General features: G+C 42.1%; 3 protein-coding genes across 3 annotated transcripts; 2 read left to right on the top strand and 1 right to left on the bottom strand.

The window, feature by feature from the left end:
• The first annotated feature begins 245 nt into the window (after positions 1–245).
• On the top strand, positions 246–2,677 carry atp5mg (ATP synthase membrane subunit g). Its single transcript, XM_014989877.2, has 3 exons — positions 246–1,097; positions 1,465–1,616; positions 2,365–2,677. Exons 1-3 carry the CDS (start codon positions 1,046–1,048, stop codon positions 2,461–2,463), a joined length of 303 nt encoding a protein of 100 aa, XP_014845363.1. The 5' UTR covers positions 246–1,045; the 3' UTR covers positions 2,464–2,677.
• A 760-nt stretch (positions 2,678–3,437) lies between these two features.
• ftr82 (finTRIM family, member 82) lies at positions 3,438–10,105 on the bottom strand. The gene is made up of 7 exons (XM_014989873.2): positions 8,892–10,105; positions 7,562–7,657; positions 7,244–7,477; positions 6,985–7,144; positions 6,848–6,904; positions 4,824–4,889; positions 3,438–4,730 (listed from the first exon to the last, which is right to left on the bottom strand). Exons 1-7 carry the CDS (start codon positions 9,480–9,482, stop codon positions 4,207–4,209), a joined length of 1,728 nt encoding a protein of 575 aa, XP_014845359.2. The 5' UTR covers positions 9,483–10,105; the 3' UTR covers positions 3,438–4,206.
• Positions 10,106–15,419: 5,314 nt separating this feature from the next.
• ftr83 (finTRIM family, member 83) lies at positions 15,420–19,333 on the top strand. The gene is made up of 7 exons (XM_014989875.2): positions 15,420–16,079; positions 16,439–16,534; positions 16,724–16,957; positions 17,042–17,201; positions 17,291–17,347; positions 17,652–17,720; positions 18,529–19,333. The coding sequence occupies exons 1-7, from the start codon at positions 15,504–15,506 to the stop codon at positions 19,047–19,049; spliced, it is 1,713 nt and encodes a 570-aa protein (XP_014845361.1). The 5' UTR covers positions 15,420–15,503; the 3' UTR covers positions 19,050–19,333.
• The last annotated feature ends 1,334 nt before the right edge of the window (positions 19,334–20,667 follow it).

Genomic DNA, 20,667 nt, shown 5'->3' with positions numbered 1-20,667 from the left:
TATATTATTCTGATTTTACATGTATATATATATATATATATATATATATATATATATATATATATATATATATATATATATATATATATATATATATATATATATATATATATATATATATGACAATATATATATATATATATATTATTGACTAATTTATTATTATATTATTGACTAATCAATATATTATTAACTAATTTTTTTCCCCACGTTTAACTACTTCCACCTTTTCAAAGTCATCATTTAACTTTGGATCTGGTAAAATAATCTCTTGTCCGACTTCAGCGGTTGAAATCTGTAATCTTATCTCATCTTATCTCAGCTGAAGTTAAAAGTGCTAGTGCGTAATTTTTTAATTTATTGTGAGCATAGAATCGAGAAGGTCAGAGATCTTTTCCAGCATTAGAAACTGATTTGGTGTTAACTTTTCATCACAAAGACTGTAACAGGGGTCAGTACCAGTTTTACAGGACCAATGTAGGCCCCTGATTAGAGATGCTCACATGTACGCAATTTACTTTAAAAGTTATTGGTGCGCTGTTATTTTTGTGTATCATTTTCATCCTTTTTTTTTTGCTTAAAACTTTTATGTGCAAATTAAACCATGATTTAGTTTTGTGTGTGTGTATTGTTGAATTAGGTACTCCATTTAAATAGATTCAGAACATACATATTTCTCGACTTGTGCAAAATGTTCAAGAATCACAAGGACAATTTTTTGTTTGTTTGTTTTTCACGTTGTGAATAATAGTGGAGACGTCATCAAAAGTAAATAAACATTTCAACAAGTCTTAAAAAAAATCAACTGAGCAATGAAACGTGTTACTACAGGGTTTTTTTTTTAAACAAGCCACCAATACTGGAAATGGAAAGAGGCCAAACACTGTAGGAACATTTTACGTCCAGAAGATGGCAGCAATGAGAGGTAAACGGTTTCTCTACAGGCGGCAGCGTGGTCAGCTGGAGTCAGTGGCGTTTCAACTGGAGGTGACATTCAGTGGCCTAGCCGAAACGGGGGATACTTAACGTCTACAAACGCCCCAACATGTCACAGATTGTGCAGAAACTGGGTGCTAAAGTACCTATTCTTGTTGATGGTGAGTTATTTTTGTTTCTGCAATTTAAATTTATTATAGGACGGATATAAGTTGTTAAATCTTCCTTAACAAGCCTTCAACGGATCAACGAGGGTGATGCTATGTTGACCTAGCCTTCAGATGAATGAAGTGGATATTAGATTAAGTGTTTCTATCTTATAATACAGTTATTGGATACTAATTTATCATTGCCCTTGTTGTTTTAACCCGTTAAATTGTGGTTTATCTGCATAATAACTCCAGTTGTTTCCTTTTATTGAACAGCAGACAGTAAGCTGAACCGTTAATGTTGCCTAGCAACGCCGCGATTCAAACTACATCACCGTTAGAGGCCTGAGCTGACCGGGACGTATGTCTCTCCCTACAGCCGCTGTCACCTTTTCCAAACCTCATCTAGAAACCTTCTGGTATTATGCTCGGGTTGAGCTGGTACCCCCGACCCCTCTCGAGCTCCCCAGAGCCGTTTTGGGAGCTGCAAGCCTGCTCAACATTTTCCGCCTCAATCGGATCACTGTCGGGGTGCGTAAGAACCATGGCAACAAACCTATTTAGGTGTCTTTATCGAGGCCGTAGCAAAATCTGCATGGGACGTCCATGTCGAAGCAGTTTCTTTTAAAGGAACGATACAACAGCTTTATTTTAGAATTTGATTAATCAAATGACATCTTCTTTATCTACTTTTTCTGTTGTTTTTTGTTTTTTGTTTGTTTTTTTTGCGCTGTTGCTCTTTAGTTTCTGTACATTCTTTACATTAATATTTTTAAGCCCAGCCAGTTCGACACAGAAAAAATACCCACAGCTGAAATCAGTTCATCCAGCTGAAGTCCCAGAATATGTTAATTAATGAAAATGTTAATGTCCTGAATTGGCACATGGGTCTGCAGTGACTGGATTTTAGGACTTCATGCATTGTATTAAGAGAGCTATCTGATGGTCAATAACACTGAGATAATGGAGAGTGCACTGTTTCCACAAGTTATTGTGCATTAAAGATAGAAAATAACATGTAGCTGGTTCTTTACAATGTTTTTAAAAAATTTTTTTTACTGTCATTTCGAACTTTTACATTTTTCAAAAATATAAAAGTTAAATTGTGGTTACTTTTTGGAAAAAGTGAAAATATTCAAGTGGAGTATCTCTGTATTTTCTTCCCCCCCAGTCATTTCATCCTAAATAATACAACAAAACACCTACGAGCCATAATCATGTGTAGTTGAACCTTAACTGCATGGCTGCCTTGTTTATGAATACAACTTTTGTGTTTCAGGAAATTATGAGGAATGGAGTGGTGGCCACTGAAATTATGCTGTGGTTCTACATCGGAGAGTGCTTTGGCAAACGCGGTCTGATTGGCTACAAATTCTGATATTTTTGGACTGATCTTTATTTTTTTCCCCCCCCTTTTGAGCGTTCTATGCTCAACTTACTGTTCTAAGAACTAATAAGCTGTTATCTATTGTTTGTTTCAAACGTGTTGCCTCTTGTGTTTATGGACATGCTTTAACGTAATTTGCTCACCAATTTACCTGTTGTTCTACTATAAAATCTTTGTTTCAAAATTAAAGAATATAAGAGTAAAAGTATGTTTATTTTATTTTTTTCCCTTTTGAGCGTTCTATGCTCAATTTACTGTTTTAGGAACTAATAAATTGTTATGGATGTATTTATCATACAAGTTACTTTTGAAAATATAGTTATATGGAATAAAGATATAGCTTAGTCCCAAACTGGGCCATGCAACTGGACAATGATCACAGAAACATCAAATCTAAAGTATTATCTTTTTAACTCTTGATATTAAATTTAAGTATTTATAAAACCTGATAGATTATTTTTATTAGATCCTCATAAGACTCAACAGTTAACAGTTTATTTTACTTTTACAGTGACTAGAGCCTTTAGTTTGTTCTTTTTGCACATAATTAAGCAGTATAGGGAAACTTCCAAAACTTTGAAATCTGATGCTATGATTGGATCCGTTACCGACTAAGCTTTACTTAATAAAAATATTATTTTAGTGCGCTTTCTTCTCCCGAGCAGCAGGGGGCGTTCGAAGTATTGCCAGACTTCAAGGGTCAGTCTTTAAAACCGATTCAGTTTAAAGATCTTCACCGAATGCTAATAAAGTAATACAACTCAGATTAGAAAACTAGATTGGTCAGATTAGAAAAATTGGACAAAAAAAAAAAAAAAAAAATCAAACTTCTAAGCACATTTAAGTAAAAATACAAATTTTGACATTGCAAAATTCTAGAAGTTTTTTTTTCATTGTGCTTGAGTCCATTTAATTTTTAGCATTGTGTGTATAGTATTTGATATACAATCACCAATAACACATCATGTATTTAGTTCTTCATTTAGAACCATCAATGCCTTTTATTCATTTTTTTTTTACAAAAAGTTTTCATATTAATTATATAATTATGCTGGAAAACTTACAGAAAATTAAATAGGAGTTAGTTCAAGTGAAAATAAACTTTCAGGGCTCTGAATCAATGCAAACATTATCAAATAACAGGGAACAAAAAAATGAAATGACGATGAAGCACTCTTCTGAATGTACTAAAAGAATAAAACCAAAACAATTTTTACTATAGAACTCATGCGTTTGAAAAAAATAAAATAAAATAAAATAAAAATCACACAATTATAAAATATAACAGGTCTCACATAGGTTTCGATTAAACAGCTGGAGCTGATTACGGTGTAAATTATGCGTAATAGATGTGAGGGAGAAGCTATTTGCGGATTGTGTGTAATAAATGTCACCTTCCTGGTTATGTTTACTTCACTAGCACATTGTAAAGTTATATAAGCTGCTCCACATGTTGACTTTGCATTTCAATATTGATTCAGTAAGCCATGTTTAAAATGTGATTTAACAGCCCAGTGTCAAATCTAATATGCTAAGCGATGGTGTTGAGTTAAAAACGAACAAAAAACAAAAAAAAAAAAAAACACATCCTCCTTTAAACATAACTAGTAGAACTCCATTAATGTGGTTTTGCTATAATTATACATTCCTGTAAAAAATACACACTTCGATGCTGTATGCTAGATAAAACACAACATGTGGATTTGTTCAGAGGGACGCTCAAGACTTCAGAGTTCACTTGACGTTGCAGATCTTCACAGACGTTCCGACTCCGAAGCCCGGATAGACGGGCTCCACAAACGTGGTCTGAAACCTGTGCAGGAGCGTCATGGAGCTGCTGCCTATGCTGTAAAATGCCAGCACCCCCGCCGTGTGGTCCAGGTACACCCCTATCCTTGGTGAGTGCGGCCCGTTGACGGCTTTGTCCACCCGGTTGTGCCAGGCGGAGTATCCCGTGTCGGAGCAGAGGAGGCTCCAGGACTTGTCGTTGTATCCCAGCAGGCACAGCGAGCCCTTGCCCTTCCGGCTGATGCTCCGGTAGGCCACGCCAATGGAGAACTCCCCGCTCCACTCGATTTCCCAGTAGAAGCGACCGCCGGACAGCGCCTCGCGGCACAGCACCTGAGCGAAGCTGTCGAACCTCTCCGGGCTGTCGCTGTAGGGCTGCAGGTCTCTGGTGCGGATGACCTTCCTGCTGCCCTCGGAGATGTAGAGCTCTTTGTAGGCGGTGATGGGGTCCAGCTTCAGCTGGCAGAAGTCTGAATGAGGAGAGCCGACATTTTCAACAGATTCCTCATTGGAATCAGACTGGCAGCAAGATTCAGACAAAAAAAAATGTAGGAGGTTCTTACATTTGATAAAATCAGCTCTGGTCTTTGGCTCTGGAGGAGGAGTATTGTCCACCATCATTTCTTTACCTGAGGACCAAAAAACACTGGTGAGTCACTCTGAGCATCACACACCCACTCAAATGCCTCTGATGCTTTGCTGATGTGCTTTGATACCAATATTAACACAACAATGCACCTCCATTTTATGAGTGAAGTGCCTGTATCAACCCCTTAATCATTACTTGTTGAACCACTGTTTGCTCTCAGTACAACTGGAGGTCTTTTGGGGGTATGTCTCTACAAGCTTTGCATATAAAGTGAAAAATAGCTGAATCTCAGTCGGATTGGATCTGTAAACATTTTTATGTTTGGTAACAGATTATAAATTAGTTTTAAACCTCAATTTTGACTGGGTTTTCTGAAACATATTTGATCCAGGGGTGCAACGATGAATTGACCCAGATTTCCTTAATTTTGGAAGCTCAGCAGTTGGCTGATATTCACATGACAAACATGTAATCTGTCACGGAAGACCTGAAAATCAGCCACTGTCCCCATTTGCTCTGACTAGCTCAGTCAGAGCAAATGACTTTTAAATCTGCAGTATGTAACTCTTATAAACATATCTGTTTTTTTTACATATTTGTTAAAACTGTTACTATGACGTGACATTATAGTATGAGACAGATAGTCTGTAAAAAAAAATTTTGTTCCTCTGCCTTCTTCCAGTGCTCTCTACAGAAATACACAGCTACGTTAGAAACAACCAATCAGAGTTTTAGTGCTGTAAACTATGCTTGTATACGCGCTGCTCACATCCTCCTTTTTTCTGCCATGCTACAGCTTCCTTCCGACAGCAGAGCTTGGTGAATTCTCAGGCTAGTCAGCATGGCCACCATTGACGGCAGATAAACAGTTTTCCTGAAATGGTAAGTTGCTGCTTCACCATTAGCACATGTAGCAGCACATACACGAGGTTGACTGACAGCGCTAAGACACTACACCTGACTCTGATTGGTTGTTTTTCACCAGGAGCGGTTCATTTCTTTAGACTGCAATCGTAGCACTGAGAGGAGGTCGAGAAGTTAAGTTTTTTTTTTTTTTTTTTACAGATTATCATATTACCAGGGGTCCCCAAACTACGGCCCGTGGGCCGGATCTGGCCCGCCATGTCATTTGGTCCGGCCCCCTGAACAATGCCGGATCCGGCCCGCCTGCTCATACCAGAGAGCATTCAGTGTTTTTTTTCATATATTGTATTTTCTGGTTTATATGTGGATTTTTCTTCAACCACCAGGGGGCTTGAGCAGATGTAAAAGTAACTTTCCCTCAATGGAATATATACTAGTCAGTCCCAGTCACCGTTTCACTCACGGTTTTTTCCATTTGCATTCTGGGTAAAAATCTATCTAAAAAAGCGCGAATGTGTCCCCCCACCCCCCGCTCAACAGTTTCAAAGACAGAACAGCCCCCCCCCCCCCCGTTGACAAGAATTTCGTAAGGTTTCTTTCTCCAAAAACTAAGACCGGCCCCCGACCACAGAAAGGAACAGCTATGTGGCCCTCGCAGGAAAAAGTTTGGGGACCCCTGATATTACAGTTAGTAGTTTCCAGGATGACGCTGCCACCACCATGTTTCATAAGCGGGAACACTGTGTTGAGGCTATCTTAGCTCTGTCCGACCAGAGGACCTTCCTTTGCATACTGGCTGCCTCCTTGGCATGGCTTGTGGCAAATTGCAAAGACAACTTCTTACAGCTTTCCTTCAACAAAGGCTTTCTTTTGTCGGAAGGCCTGATTTGTGCATGACTAACGGCTGCCATGGCGACAAATGCTCCAACATGAGCTGTGGATCTCTGCATTGTAAACTGAAACGCATAAAATCCGAGTGGATTTGCGATTTGTGAAGTAGCTCAATGGGAGTGGATATTTTTTTCCAAAGCCTGTATGTTCATTTATGGAGCACCAGTTGTGCAGTTTACGTGCTACAGCTCACAGACATGATAACATCAAACTAAATAATAATTAACCTATGACAGTGCTCACCTCTGCTTCTTCTGTCCAATGTCCGGCTCTCCGTCGTGTAGACCGGGACCTCATTCACTGTAAAAACAGCAAACGGGGTCTAAAAACACAGCTGTTTTCGAGTCTTTGTGTAAATGTTTCAGTCACTGAGATCCGACCTGTTTTGGAAATCTTGAGCAGCTCCTCCCTGCCGAATTCCTCGAGGCGCTCCTTGATCTCCGCCACAGCCTTCCTGACGGCGGCAAAGGAGAAGTCGGGGTTGACGGTGACCTTAGGAATGAAGCCATCATCGGTCGGCGTGCACAGGTAGTTAAAGTTCTGGTGGGAGGAGGAGGCAAGCGAGAACGTCTCAACCAATTCGCTCAGAGATCTCGGTCAAAATCTGGATAAAATAAATAAATAAAAAGTGCGTCGCACCTGCAGAAAATGGATGTGGTCTTCGGTGCTGTAGAGCTGCTTGAGGCCAGTCTCCTTCTTCTTGAGCTCGTCGATCTCCTGCTCCAGTCGCTCGATCAAAGCTTCGGCCTGGTTGAAAGCCGCCTTCTCGTTGATGCCGATCAGCTTGGTCACCTCCGACCTCATCCTCTCGATGGAGCGAATCATGTCCTCAAACATCTTCTGGCTCTCCACCATGGCCCTCTGGGCTGAGTTCTGCAAGGAAAAATAGTTTTCAGGTGAGATTTGGTCCAAACTGTAAAATTATTGTGCAAAAATAAAAGAAGAAGTACACTCTACCTTAAGTGAATCCACAGCAGTCTTGAGTTCCTCCAGCTCCTTTACCCTTTCCTGGCATTTTTGCTTAATCTCAGCTTGGGAAACTCCCAACAGTTTCTGGAAAATAAAGGAGGATTACAAATTTATCCTCTATGCTACAGTTCTTTATAGGCACTCCCTCCCACTCTGATAACTGCACTATTATCCTCCTTTATTGCATCATGCAATGTTGCAGTAAAGAACTCAAAACAAGTGATATTAACTCAGATTGGGACAGATATCAGGAGTTCTTGCAGTGCGGTGGATAAAGGCTGGATCAGGACTGGCATTCTTTCTCATCAGAGAATATATCTGGGGAGGCCCTTTGGCAGGCTGGACAAAACTTCCCTCAAAGAAGCTTCTTAACGCGGCCCGCTTTTATCTCAGAGGGAGGAGAGGGGAGAGAAAAAAAAAAGGTCTGTGGAGGAATTCCGGTCATGTCAGGAATGCGAAACTACGACTAAGGAGACGTTTCAAGGTGCACGGTGGTAGAATAGGAGGTTTCTAATTCAGCTTTTACTCAAACCCGCCGGCCCCATTCTCTCCAAGATAAGCTTGAGGAATGTGGGGAATCTAGGAAGGGAGGGGGATAACATAAGAAGACGGGGGGGGGGGGGGGTGAGAATCAGGTTGTAAATCTTTGCATGAGGGAAGCCAGGCAGCCCGTGGTTGTAGATGTTGCAATTACTTCACCATGGGCTAAATATATATATATTCCCTGCCTGCTATTAAACCTCTCCTACTGTGTATCTGTCACACAGTGGAACATCTTCCCACTGCAGTATCTGCTGACAACTCTTATCTGCCCCACATTGTTTTACAGGCCGTGTCATCCCGTGAGTCACTGCGCTACTCAATGCCAAAGTGAGATTGAAGCGAGGTGTTGTCTGCCTTCACTCCCTGACATTCCAGTCCCGTCGCAGGCCCCACTCCCACAGGTGGGAACCGACTGCGCGAAAGGCAAGGCTGCGGTTTCTGTGTGTTTATCCCTGGTTTTTAGGAAGGTGTGTGAGTGAATGAGTGAGTGTGTACGTGGGGTTGTGGTGAGAAGTTTAAGACACACCCCCCCGCCCCCTGGGCTAATCAGAGAGCTGGGTTTGTTTTGGCGGCCCTGAATGCTGGCCAGGGAAGCTGATAGCATTGGTGAAATGGGTCAAAGTCCAAGCAGCAATTCCAGGAGGCTGGGGTGAAAACGGAAAACATAATACCCTGCTTACTTTCACTCAAGAGAACACACAAAGTTTGACTTCATCAATCACCATGGAGCCGAACGAGACCACATAGAGCTTTCTACCAAAGCAGAACGTCCTACCTGCTTCTCGCCCCTCTCTGCCTCGGCGGACACGATGTCGTGGCCTCTGTGTTCGCTGACGGTGCAGATGGCACAGATGCACATCTGGTCCGTCCGGCAGAAGAGCTCCAGGGACTTCTGGTGCTGCGGGCAGATCTTCCTGTCCAGGTTCCCCAGCTCGTCCACCAGCTTGTGCCTCTTGAACGTGGCCGACTCGTAGTGCGGCCTCAGGTGCTTCTCGCAGTACGACGCCAGGCAATTCAGGCACGACTTGACTGCCTTGAGTTTCTTCCCTGTGCAGAAGTCACAGGGCACGTCGTTGGTCCCCGCGTAGACATTCGCCTGCGACGCGCTCAGGTTGACGTTCAGGCCGCTCTTCTTGATCTTCTCGGCCACCATGGAGAGGGTGGCATTGGGTCGCAGCACGGGCCTCTGGGTGAACGTGATCTTGCACTGGGGACAGATGTAGATCCCGGTGTAGTCCGCTTCGTTCCAGTAGCCGTCGATGCAGTCCATGCAGAAGCTGTGGCCGCAGGGGATGGCCACAGGGTCCCTGAGGAGACTCTGACACAGGGAGCAGCTGAAATAATCAGGAGACGTGTGGTCGGCCATAGTGACGGTGCTCCAAAGCCGGTCAGACCTGTAGAAAACAGACGGAGAGAGTGCCAGAAGTGGATAGAGCGTTCGCTGAGTGTGCGAGAGAGCCCGCCCTCAACGGTGTGGTACAGCCTGCCAGGGACAGGATCTACTTGTATTTCTAAATTCCAGAGGTTATTGATTGAAAGCAGGCGAGGCCCCTCCCCCCCTCTGCCGTGAGTACATGGAGCCCTGCCCAGCTCAGATAAGAAAGTTGAGCAAGATGCGAGCGAGAGGGGAAAAAACAAAACAAAGTGGAGATGAGAGCAATGGAAGGAGAATGAATGAACTGCGAAAAACAAAATCTGCCACATTTAGTCGGGGAGGGGAAGGAAAACGTTTCCTTTCTCCCAGCAGCTTCCTCTCTTCCCGAATTCCTCATGAGGCTCATCTGTGGCTGCGTTGCGCACACACGTCCCGGCAGCTGCATTTCCACCTATTGTTGTCACACAGAATCGCCATTGTCTTACACCGGTTATAGTTCGACAAACATTAAAGCAGCCTGAGGTACTGTAGAAATTTCAGGGAGGCTGGTGGCCGGGGGGGAACCACCCAATAAACAAACACAGACACTCTGAGCTCAAACGACCCAACAAGAATCTTTCAGAAAAATAATTGCTACTCTCGTTTTTTGTGTTTTTTTTAAACAAGAGTAGCAATTATTTAAAAAAAAAAAAGAAGAAAAGTCATGTAACTTGCTATGAAATTCAGAGATGGAATATTTACACTGCGACCGGTCTGACCTGTCTGGTCGCTCCGTGGAGCCAAGTATGACTGTAGAGGTGTGTGTGTGTGTGTGTGTGTGCGTGTGTGTGTGTGTGTGTGTGTGTGTGTGTGTGTGTGTGTGTGTGTGTGTGGTATATGCTGGGCAGCAGAAAGAGAAAGAGTTATGCTTGACGTGGACAATGGAAACACGCAGGTATGATTACACACAATTACACAACACAAACAGCATTCCTGTCACATCCAGGTGTGTTGCAATGGATGGTTTCTGTGTTACGCTGCCCGTTTCATTCAGGTTATGTCACATGTTCTGCAGTTAAAAAAAAAAAGTTCCTGTCACCCTGACTCACATTTTATTATTTAACACAAGATGGTGGTAAAAATCCACCTGGAGACCCTGATTTTGAGCGAGAGGTGTCTGATGACATTTCCTTAGTATTTCACAAAAAGTCTAATCTATTAGCCTTCCCCTCATGCTGACATGCTATTAAGTGTTTACTCTCACACCATTAATGCACAACAGAAACAGATTCAATTAGTTTTTTTTTTTTTTTTTAAAAAAGGTATATCAAATTTTCTCACTGACTCGGAGCGATCCAAAACTCTAATATGGATTCAACCGAGTAAAAATCGCCTCCTCACCACTCAAATGTTGCTTTATGTCATCCACTTGGTAGTTTCACCTCTCCATATTTGGCCAGGTTTCTGATAAGCCAGTTTTCCTTCCTTCCTCACGAGGAAACCAAACAGTCTGTGCTCACAGATTGAACAGCCTGTCTGTGGAGGGAACTGCTTCAGGTCCGTAGCGTGTTTAAAAGAAATGCGGCCTCTTCAAGAACATGCAGCTGAAACAAGATGATTATGAAAAATGCACAACACCTTTTTGACACTAGATGTGTCATGTTTTAGATTACAAAGAATTATTTCTATTGATTAAATGCCAGAATGATTATATATATTTTTTAAGAGAATATTTAAAACATTTATTTAAATTCAGAAGTTTGCATTTTTTTCCCCTCCTTACTACGTGTCAGAAATGCCTTTGCATTGCATTACTTCTGTCAAACAGTTTTGGTTTCTTTTCACAAGATCCTCACAATAGCTTGCAGGAATTTTTTTTGGCCCATTCCTTCTGACAGAACCGGTGGAACTGGGTGAGGTTTGTTGTCCACCTCGCTCACGGACGCACCTTTTCAGCTCTTCCCACAAATTTTCTAAGGGTCTGTAAGGGCTGAGTATACTTGCACATAATTTCATGATCAGATGAACGCAGCACTTTCAGGGAATTTGTGCCAGACTTGTGGACGTCCACAATTCTTGTTTTAATATCTTTGTAGATTTATCTCTCAAGTATGCGTAATGTTTGAGCTGCTGCCTAAAAATACATTCAAAAGGGATCCTCTAACTCGTATTAGGACCTCGCCTGAATCCTTTTCAGTTTTTACACATGTATCGAAAACCAAAAAGGGTGCCATCTGTTTTCAGTTTTTCTTGCTCGTCCTCCGTAAATTGTATCCCTTTTCTTCCCCTTTGATCAAACACTGTTTGTCCTCCCCTGCACTCACTCCGCTGCAGAAGACGAACGCCCAGGCCGCCACTGACCTTGGACTGAACTCAAGTTAAATGGAAACTTTCTGCTTCCTTCAACAAAAAAGCATGAGTATGCTACTTTTGTCAAAGAGCTACTACATCCTTTATATTGTATATTTATTACGAGAATTGTATTATTTAGTAAATAGCAAAACAATGAGACAAGTTCGGAAGTTTAAACAGTTTGGAACTGCTTGGAACGGGGTTTTATGTCTTATTTTGGCTAATTCACAACATTTAAGTGAGTGAGGAAACTGGACCAAACCCAAAGCAGCACTTCCATATTCCCAAATTCAGGATTGACGTCTAATACGTAGAAGCAAAGACGTGGAGTAAGTGAAAAATACTTAGTGTTGGTCTTTCTGCATCTGAAATGGATTACGACATGATATATGGATTCTGATTTGGCCAGATATTCAGCGGCCAGAGTGAAAACTTCAAAGGAAGGCCACCTCCGAGCTTTTGTCCGAAAACAACTGAAGGGAAGCGTGTTCTGGGACACACCCATGCCAGCACAGAGAAGACCTTATGTAAGGAAGTCATTTGCTTCTTTTTATCTCAGAGAAACATTTTTCTTGTCTTAAAATATTTCTGTTTGATACGACTAAGACAAAATGTCCAAAAGATGAGATAAAATACTTGGCATGGCTAAGATATCTCTCATGAGGAAATCGCAGCGAGGCTTTTTTTTTCTTTTTTCCTCCCTACTCTGTAAAAATTTATTATTATTATTATTATTATTATTATTATTATTAATTTATTTTTTTTATGAGAACAAAGTCCACATTTTGGTTGAAAATTGCTGAGAGAAGGACAAACCGAAAACATATTAGGTGTGAATATTTGGATCAGGGAGTGTCTCGGTGAGAAAAAAAACAGCATTTTGCTCAGAAACTCAGGGTCATCCAAACCAAATAACGCTGCAGAACAATAACATCCTCCACTCCTACTGGCACTCCCTGACTGAGTGCAGCTGATCCGTGTGAGATGTCAGAGCTGACTTGTGTTAATGTCATGCATTGAAAGTTAATTTGCAATCAGCGAATGTAGCTCAACTAATTTATACATGAAATGTATGCAATCCCAACAGACTACTAACTACTGCCATGAAGCCTAAACTCAGACTAAACTGTGCTACCGCCTTACAAAGCTAATATTTATCAGGGGTTAGTTATGTAAAACATAATCAGTCCAAACAAATTAACATTTACAAATTACAGAATTGAATTTCACGAAAAAACAAATTAATGTTCACCATTAATCCCAATTATAGAGATGAATTCTCAGTGAAATAATCGGCTTCGTTTGGTTTTAGATGTCAGCTGCGGTTCCTGTTGTTTGACACACAACAGACCCTATATAATGCTTGGCACTCTGCTCAGGCCCCGCTGGCCCAAACACAATGGAATCTTTTAAGCAAGCTTTCCTGGCCCTCCTGTTATCTGGGCTATCAAGTGTAGTTGCATTCCTTGCTCCATCTCAACGGCACTGAAACTCCATCTTGACTGGGAGGTGTGCTCACTCTGTGAGATGAATTATATACACAGGAGTTTTTAACATGCAAAAGCAGGGCTTTTTTTTATTTTTTTATTTACACTTATCTTGGATTTTAATTGCTTCAAGCAAAAATAAAGATCAAGCTTAAGAGGTGAATAGTAGAAACCAGGGGGCTTCCTGTCAAGGGAAATCAGTACTGAAAGAGTTGATGATTAACTGGCTTCAGACGGGGTGAAGGTCAGCATCACACTGACTGAAGAAGACAACAGTACCTTCTAAAGGTATTCATGTCAGCTATTTCTGAAATCTTGACTACATTTGATTTGGGTTTTATGTGACAGATGAACATAAAGTAGCGCATGTAGGGAGTGGAAGCAAAATCTCCCATAGGTTTTAAGTGTTTTTGTAAATCAAAATCGGACTAGCTTGGCTTGCCAGGAATCCTGTGTTATCTTCCATTCACTTCACAGATATGCACTGCTTTGTGGGAATCCATCACTCAAAGTCCCCCCAAAATACATAGATGATATGATGTCATGATAAAACATGACAAAATGGGCAGAAGTTCTGGCTTTCGTATTATACATGCTAATTGTGATTGTGCTAACGGTTACATGAAACCCAACATAACCATGCTCCAGTCCTAAAACAAACTGGGATTTTCTATTTGATGTCCTCAGTAGCAACGCAAACTGCAATTACCGTATTTTTTGGACTGTAATCCTCTACTGTTTTCCCCACGCTTTGAACCATGCGGCTATAGCCCGGTGTGGTTTTTCTGTGGATTTTTCTTCAACCACCAGGGGGCGCTTTAGCAGGAAGTGAATCATTGGAAGTCAACATTGGAAATCAAAGAAGAACGCGCCCGTTTTCATTTAGAACAAGCACATGCTAACAGCAGGCACGACGGAAAAATTTCTTCAAACTCATACCCCCTCATCATGGAAACAACACGAAGAAGTTCATATGATGCAGTTTTTAAGTTGAAGGCCATCGATCTGGCAGTAGAGATCGATAGCTGCTGCACGAAAACTCGGCGTTGGAGACGGAGGGCTGCGTCCTTGTGGAAAACCGAGAGCGGCGGAGATACCAGCGGCTTATAGCCCAGTGCGGCTTATATATGTACGTTTCCAGTTTTAAAAAAAAAAAAACTTTATGGGTGCGGCTTATAGTGAGGTGCGCATTATAGTCCGGAAAATACAGTAACAATACCTTCTAACACTGGGGGAACACCTTCACTAAATTATGTTAATGTTTTACTGGGACGCAGATTGCCAGAAGTGCAAATGAACTGTTTATCACTAACTTTCATCCATATTGGTTTGGATTTCAAGATCAAGGTTAGAGAGAAATCTCTCACTCGGGTTTCCGACACCAGGGGAACAGGTAATTTTCCAAATAAACGTACAAATCTAAATATTATTGTACTCTCAAATTTAAAGTGGTACTAAATTGGTTGAGAAACAATGAGCTAGTCATTGATATAGAGGTTATTTATTTAAATTAGCTGTCATTACAAGGAGCAACTAGTTCAGTGTAGTTTGTTTCTACTGTTGTCACTGAGTTGTAAAATCATCCATCAAAGAGCAGAAAATCGGCTCTCGTAAAGAGGTCATGTTGTTTGCACTCTGATTCCAGTAAATATCAGTGCATGACATGACAGCATTCATTCCAGGTACTAACCTACTGAAGTCCACTTCAGCGTAGACACACCTGTGGTTTTCTTAGCACTTTATCTCAGTTACGTATAAATGTTTGTTTTCATCCTTTTGCTGATATTTTCGTAACAAGGAAATTTGATTCAATTTAATCAAGTTCCAAATTTCTTACTCTGTCTGCATTTCTTACTTTGTTATCTCTTCACCTAAGGTGGTCTTATTTTTGTAATAATAAATCATTGAAAGACTCCATTTTTTGTGGTCCATCACTCAAGAACAGCATTTATATCTTTTGATCACACATTTCATTCATTCTCTCTGCACTGTGTAAGAGTTGGACACATTCACTTGTTCCTGTTTCTTACCCCGCCCATGTTTTACTGGTTTCGGCTTAACCAGTTTAGCCTCCCTCTGTTTACTCTATAAAACTTGTGCTTGCACTGCCTGTAGGATCACTTTGCCACTGTGCTGACACAAGTCGGCTTCTCTCTCCGTAGCATCTTCTCGGCATACGAAAGTTTCCTACGCCATGTCTTCCGATCAGGACAGCTGCTACCTCTGTAAGGAATATCTCAGGGATCCTGTGTCCATCCCGTGCGGACACATCTTCTGCTCCATCTGCCTAAAGACCTACTGGGACCATGCAGACCACACCGGCTCATATATCTGCCCTGAGTGCAGGGTGAGTTACAACAAGAGGCCCACTCCGAGGCGCATGGGAGGCTCCCGGCACTCCACCATCCAACGCAACTCTGAGGCCTTTCCACCACCCCCGCCGTCCCCGGATTACAACTACGCCGGACCCCAGGATGTCGGCTGCGACATCTGCATCGGCAAAAAGCACAAAGCCATCAAGACCTGCCTGATGTGCCTGGCCTCCTACTGCGAGAAGCACCTTAAGCCCCACTTTGAGTCAGCCACTTTCAAAAGGCACAAACTGGTTGACGAAATTGGCCACCTAGACAGGCAGATCTGCCCACAGCATCAGAAAGGCTTGGAGCTGTTCTGCCGCACCGATCAGATGTGTATCTGTGTACTGTGTACGGTGAAAGAGCATAAGGGTCATGACATGGTGTCAGCAGAGCAGGAAAGAGCTGAAGAGCAGGTATGTAGACTATAAGTACAACTAATAAACATGCCAGACTGGTTGGAGACTGACTTTTTCATATCTTGATAATCCAACAACATACTCTACTTAAAGACAAAGCATTTAATAATGTAGACTTGTGCAAATTTGGACAATAGTTCACTGTGTAATGCAAGGTTGAGCAGAATATGAATACGATTAAACAGACGGAAAAAACAGCAAGACTCCTATATTGAAACTATCTATTGGTCACAAAGATAGTTTCCAGAATCAGCTCAGAGCCGTATGCAACAGCAAGTCTAGCATTTGTGACTTAGCAGCTCATTTGTGGCACTGTCCTCATAATTATTTCCAATTTCTCTCGTTTAAATTTTTAGCAACGTCTGGGCGCCACCCAGGCTGAGATCCAGGAAAAGATTCATGACCGTCTCAAGCAGATGGAGGAGCTGAAACAAGCTGTGGACTCACTCAAGGTTCGTAACCCCTATCATCTATCAGACAGATAAGACCAGACTAACCACTAAACAATGACGGGAACATTGAATCAGCCACCCCTGACAGCATTCCATCTGAACATAGTGATGACAGCGTCTGACAGCTTACTGTGGGGAAAAAAAAAAAGATGATTTATATGACAAAACCCCTCCTGCCTCCCGCTGTAGAACTCGGCCCAGAGAGCGCTCCAGGAATGCGAGAAGATGTTTAGTGACATGATGCGCTCCATAGAGAGGATGCAGCAGGAGATGGCCAAGCTGATATCGTCAAACAAGAGAGCTGCACTCAACAATGCAGAGGGCCACATGGAGCGTTTGAATCACGAGATCGCCGACTTGAAGAAGAGAGACACTCATATCACCCAGCTGTCCCGCACTGAGGACCACATCCACTTCATCCAGGTAGAAAACAAGAACACCAAAGAAGTACTTAAACCACCCCTGACCCTAGTTGATGTCAAAAGTGATGCCGATTTTGGTTTGTAGAGTTACCACATGCTGATAGCCCAGACAGAGGCTGAGGAGTTGCCTTCAGTCTCCGTAAATCCCTACTTCACCTTCGGCTCTGTGACCAAGGCGGTCTCCGAGATGAAGCAGCACCTGAATGAATTCAGCAATGACGAGCTGGTGAAGGTCGCCACAACAGGTGAGACAGAGTCAAGTCCTCCAAGTTTCACTCAACAGTCCTGCCTAACTCAACCCTGAGCCTAACTTCTTATTCTTTTCATTTTGCAGTGAACAAAATGACCTTCTGTCAACTGGATGAGCCCAAAAAGAAACGGGCAATTAAAAGTGAGTCAACAAAATGTTCTACCCGACGTAGCGCGTTGTTAATGTTCCGGATGACCCATTAACCAGACGATATACTACGAACCGAACTGACCCTATTAGAAAGTCAGACCTTCCTGGCAATTTTCTGTCCTGTTTGTTTGCACATCATTTTAATCAGAGGCCATTCTTGGGCCACTCAGTTGCAGCCTGGTTAAATGTTTAACCCTGCTGAGGAATGTCAAGCCATTGGTTCTCAACCACAGACAGAAATGACCTCGACTAAGTGAGATGTTTTCTGTTCCTTTTCCCACGTGCGCTTCAACAGGTGAAGAGGCCGTGATGTACAAGGCCGTACCCGTCCAGGAACCTCAGTACAGGGACGACTTCTTGAGATGTGAGTCTCTGTTTCTGCTGTGACACGCTTCGCTGCTTCCTCTCCTTCTGCTCAGCACAGTGCATGAGGCAAATCAGATGCTAATAGTGTCTCTCTGTCTGACCCTGTGGCTGACCACAAAATCTGATTATCAGAAACAACTGCAAGTCCAACAGAGGTGACAGAGACTGGGGCAGATTCCTTGCAAATATTTTTTTGCATGCTGGTACTGTAGGAGGTGTGTGATTTTCACCTGAGTTTCAGTTTCAGAGCCCCTCCCTGTTCCACTTTGATTCTTTTGATCGAAGTTAGAAGCGTGGCATTCAGAAGCTTGGGTAAACCAGATCTTTTAAGACCGACTTGGAGACTCGCAGGTCCTTGGTCTGTGATCTCTTAGATGGTCTTTGTTTAGCGAACCTCTGTTTGTGATCAATCTCACAAACGGTATCATTACTTCTGGCATTCCAGATCAAAGGCCGGACCGATCTAGGCGAGGCCACCGGGTGTCCCACCAACTGTGACCTGCAGAGGTGGAGGTACACAGCAGGCAGGTGACATCTTACCACTGGGATTTTTCTGTTTCTGTGTGTGTCCAGCCAGAGGGTCTCCTGCTTTTTTCCCCCTGCAAAGCATGCTCCACCTCTGTTAAACATCTAACAGAGGTGGAAATGCTAATTAGATTCTGCTAACCTCTGGGACGTTACAGTTAGCGGTGCACTGGTGAGGGTTTCCTCAAGCTTACTTTGGTTTGCTCATTTATATTTAACCCCAAGGAATTTAAGTTAAACAATTTCACTTACTAAGTGAATGTTTGTTTTTAATCACTTAGATGCTTGCGAGCTCACTCTGGACCCAAACACAGCCTACAGACAGCTCTACTTGTCTCGAGGGAATAAAAAGGCCGCTCTCAAGAGAGACCCCCAAGATTATGGAGACAACCCCTCCAGGTTCGACTCCTTGCCCCAGGTCCTCTGTAAGGAGAACCTCGCCGGAGGCGCCTATTACTGGGAGGTAGACTGGAGCGGTGAGGGCGTCGCCCTCGGAGTCACCTACAAAGGCATCAAGAGGGCAGGCTACGGAGACAGCTGCCGCATCGGCTACAACCGCAAGTCATGGAGCCTGTTCTGCTCCGACTCCAGCTACTCGGCCCGCCACAACAAGGACCAGACGGAGATCAACGCGCCTTACTCCTCCCGCATCGGGGTCTTCCTGGATTACGACGGGGGCACGCTCTCGTTCTACACCGTCAAGGAGACCATGTCCCTCCTCCACCGCTTCAAGACCTCCTTCAGCGAGCCTGTCTATCCAGGGTTTTGGGTTTGGTACGATTCTGCAGTCACCCTTGTTTAGCTGTGATTTAATAAAATCCGTCCAACAATCACTGAATAATCATCTGTTGTTACTTTTTATACACATGTGTTTTACAAATATATATTTCCTTTTTTTTTTACATTGAGAAATGTGTGTTGGTCAAAGGGAAGCTGTTATGATGGATGTGATTTTTATTTTTTTTACTTAACAAATGTTAGAGGGAAAGCACTTATAGAGTAACTCCAAAAATATACAGTCCTTGACTGATGTATGTTATAATTTCATATTAAACTTACTTTTATCAATAAACATTTAACACAAAAGGTGTGATGTCATTGTCTCAATTTTAAACTCTGTCACTTTGTTAGGATAACTACTGCCAAAGCTGTAGGTCCTCAGTTTCTAAAGGCTGCTTTCTTCAAACCATATACAACATGTCTTAACATTAAATATTTATTTGCAACCATAATTCCAAACAAAAGCTTTATCATCTACTTTATTGTTAAGAAGGTTAACGATAAGACAAACACTTTTGTAGACTCACTGAATGTGTATAACAAGTTTCTGTGTGGATGGCGATGTTGGTTTTGTTTCCCTTTAAGAGGTTTGTTGAGAACTGTACAGAAACAGGTGATGAGTAACAGAAAGGCTCTAAGAAGTGCATGACTTGCACGTATTTTTCTCCTACTTTTTAAGATAGTGATTGTGAAATCTCTTGTTAAATTAGTATTTCACAGCTATTTTTCATGCAAAGTCCTGCATCCTCTTGGCATCATGCAAAAACAAGTAATTGTGGAATTCTGCAACCTGAGCCTTAAGGGGCTGACTTTGAAAACACATCATAGGAAGGATATGAAAACTTTGCTCTAGATTTTAGTCAGGATATGAAGTTTGCTTTAATATTGCATTCTCAATTTATCTGCTTTCTTAAATTAAGGTTTTCCACATTTTTGTGAGGGATGAAATGTTGGGTTAAATGTTACACAACAGAGATATGTACAGATAAAAAACAGTGAGGATTTCTGAACCCTAGCTGACATATTTCGTAAGGTTTGTAGTTTAATTTTAAGATCTGTTTAATTTTTGATGTGAAGGACTGAACAGCAATCTATGACATACTTGAAGCATTAGATATTATTTAATAACCTACTCCCACTTCAAACTCTCCCACAATCGACCAGTGTGCTGTGCTTGGAGGCATATAGGTGGATTCTGTTTTAAGAGACTTCTGGAAGCAATCGGCAGCACACAATGCCACATTTTTCAGATTTTTTGTGGCAAAACAACATTTATTTTCTTTTCACTACAAAAGTTGTGTTAATAATTCCCCCCAAAACTTTTAAGTTTGTGGATGATGTACTATCTTTGAGAGGCAGGTTCCTTTCATATGCATTTAAACCTTGAGTCTTGCAACCTCTGGTGGAGACGTGTACAGCACTGCATGCAGAGTTTTATTTTTCCATCAGACTGTTGGGATCCATTCAAGATTCTCTGGACAAAAGTAAAGCACTGCAAATGTGCCTTTAGAAACATGCAGACCTTCAGTGGGATTAGCAGCGACAGTCTTCCTTCCTTCCTGTGCCATGCAATCACCCCACCCGCCTGGTCTCCACACAGAAATATTTGTTTTCTAATATCCATGGCTGTGTGGTAGAGG

This window comes from Poecilia mexicana, unplaced genomic scaffold (genome assembly GCF_051168715.1).
Source record: "Poecilia mexicana isolate PSO_F unplaced genomic scaffold, ASM5116871v1 scaffold_14, whole genome shotgun sequence".
Lineage (NCBI taxonomy): Eukaryota > Metazoa > Chordata > Actinopteri > Cyprinodontiformes > Poeciliidae > Poecilia > Poecilia mexicana.
Note: the sequence above shows the minus strand (reverse complement) of the source record. Positions and strands in the feature narration are given on the sequence as shown.

What these genes read in the sequence shown, in the direction of transcription:
- atp5mg (XM_014989877.2), top strand. Translation starts at nt 1,046, where the DNA reads ATGTCACAGATTGTGCAGAAACTGGGTGCTAAAGTACCTATTCTTGTT. An exon ending in AGTACCTATTCTTGTTGATG is followed by an intron (nt 1,098 to 1,464) that starts GTGAGTTATTTT and finishes CTCTCCCTACAG; the next exon opens with CCGCTGTCACCTTTTCCAAA. An exon ending in TCAATCGGATCACTGTCGGG is followed by an intron (nt 1,617 to 2,364) that starts GTGCGTAAGAAC and finishes TTTGTGTTTCAG; the next exon opens with GAAATTATGAGGAATGGAGT.
- ftr82 (XM_014989873.2), bottom strand. Translation starts at nt 9,482, where the DNA reads ATGGCCGACCACACGTCTCCTGATTATTTCAGCTGCTCCCTGTGTCAG. An exon ending in CTGCTGTGGATTCACTTAAG is followed by an intron (nt 7,478 to 7,561) that starts GTAGAGTGTACT and finishes TTTTCCTTGCAG; the next exon opens with AACTCAGCCCAGAGGGCCAT. An exon ending in GCTCAAGATTTCCAAAACAG is followed by an intron (nt 6,905 to 6,984) that starts GTCGGATCTCAG and finishes CTGTTTTTACAG; the next exon opens with TGAATGAGGTCCCGGTCTAC.
- ftr83 (XM_014989875.2), top strand. Translation starts at nt 15,504, where the DNA reads ATGTCTTCCGATCAGGACAGCTGCTACCTCTGTAAGGAATATCTCAGG. An exon ending in GGTGAAGGTCGCCACAACAG is followed by an intron (nt 17,202 to 17,290) that starts GTGAGACAGAGT and finishes TTCATTTTGCAG; the next exon opens with TGAACAAAATGACCTTCTGT. An exon ending in CAGGGACGACTTCTTGAGAT is followed by an intron (nt 17,721 to 18,528) that starts GTGAGTCTCTGT and finishes TTAATCACTTAG; the next exon opens with ATGCTTGCGAGCTCACTCTG.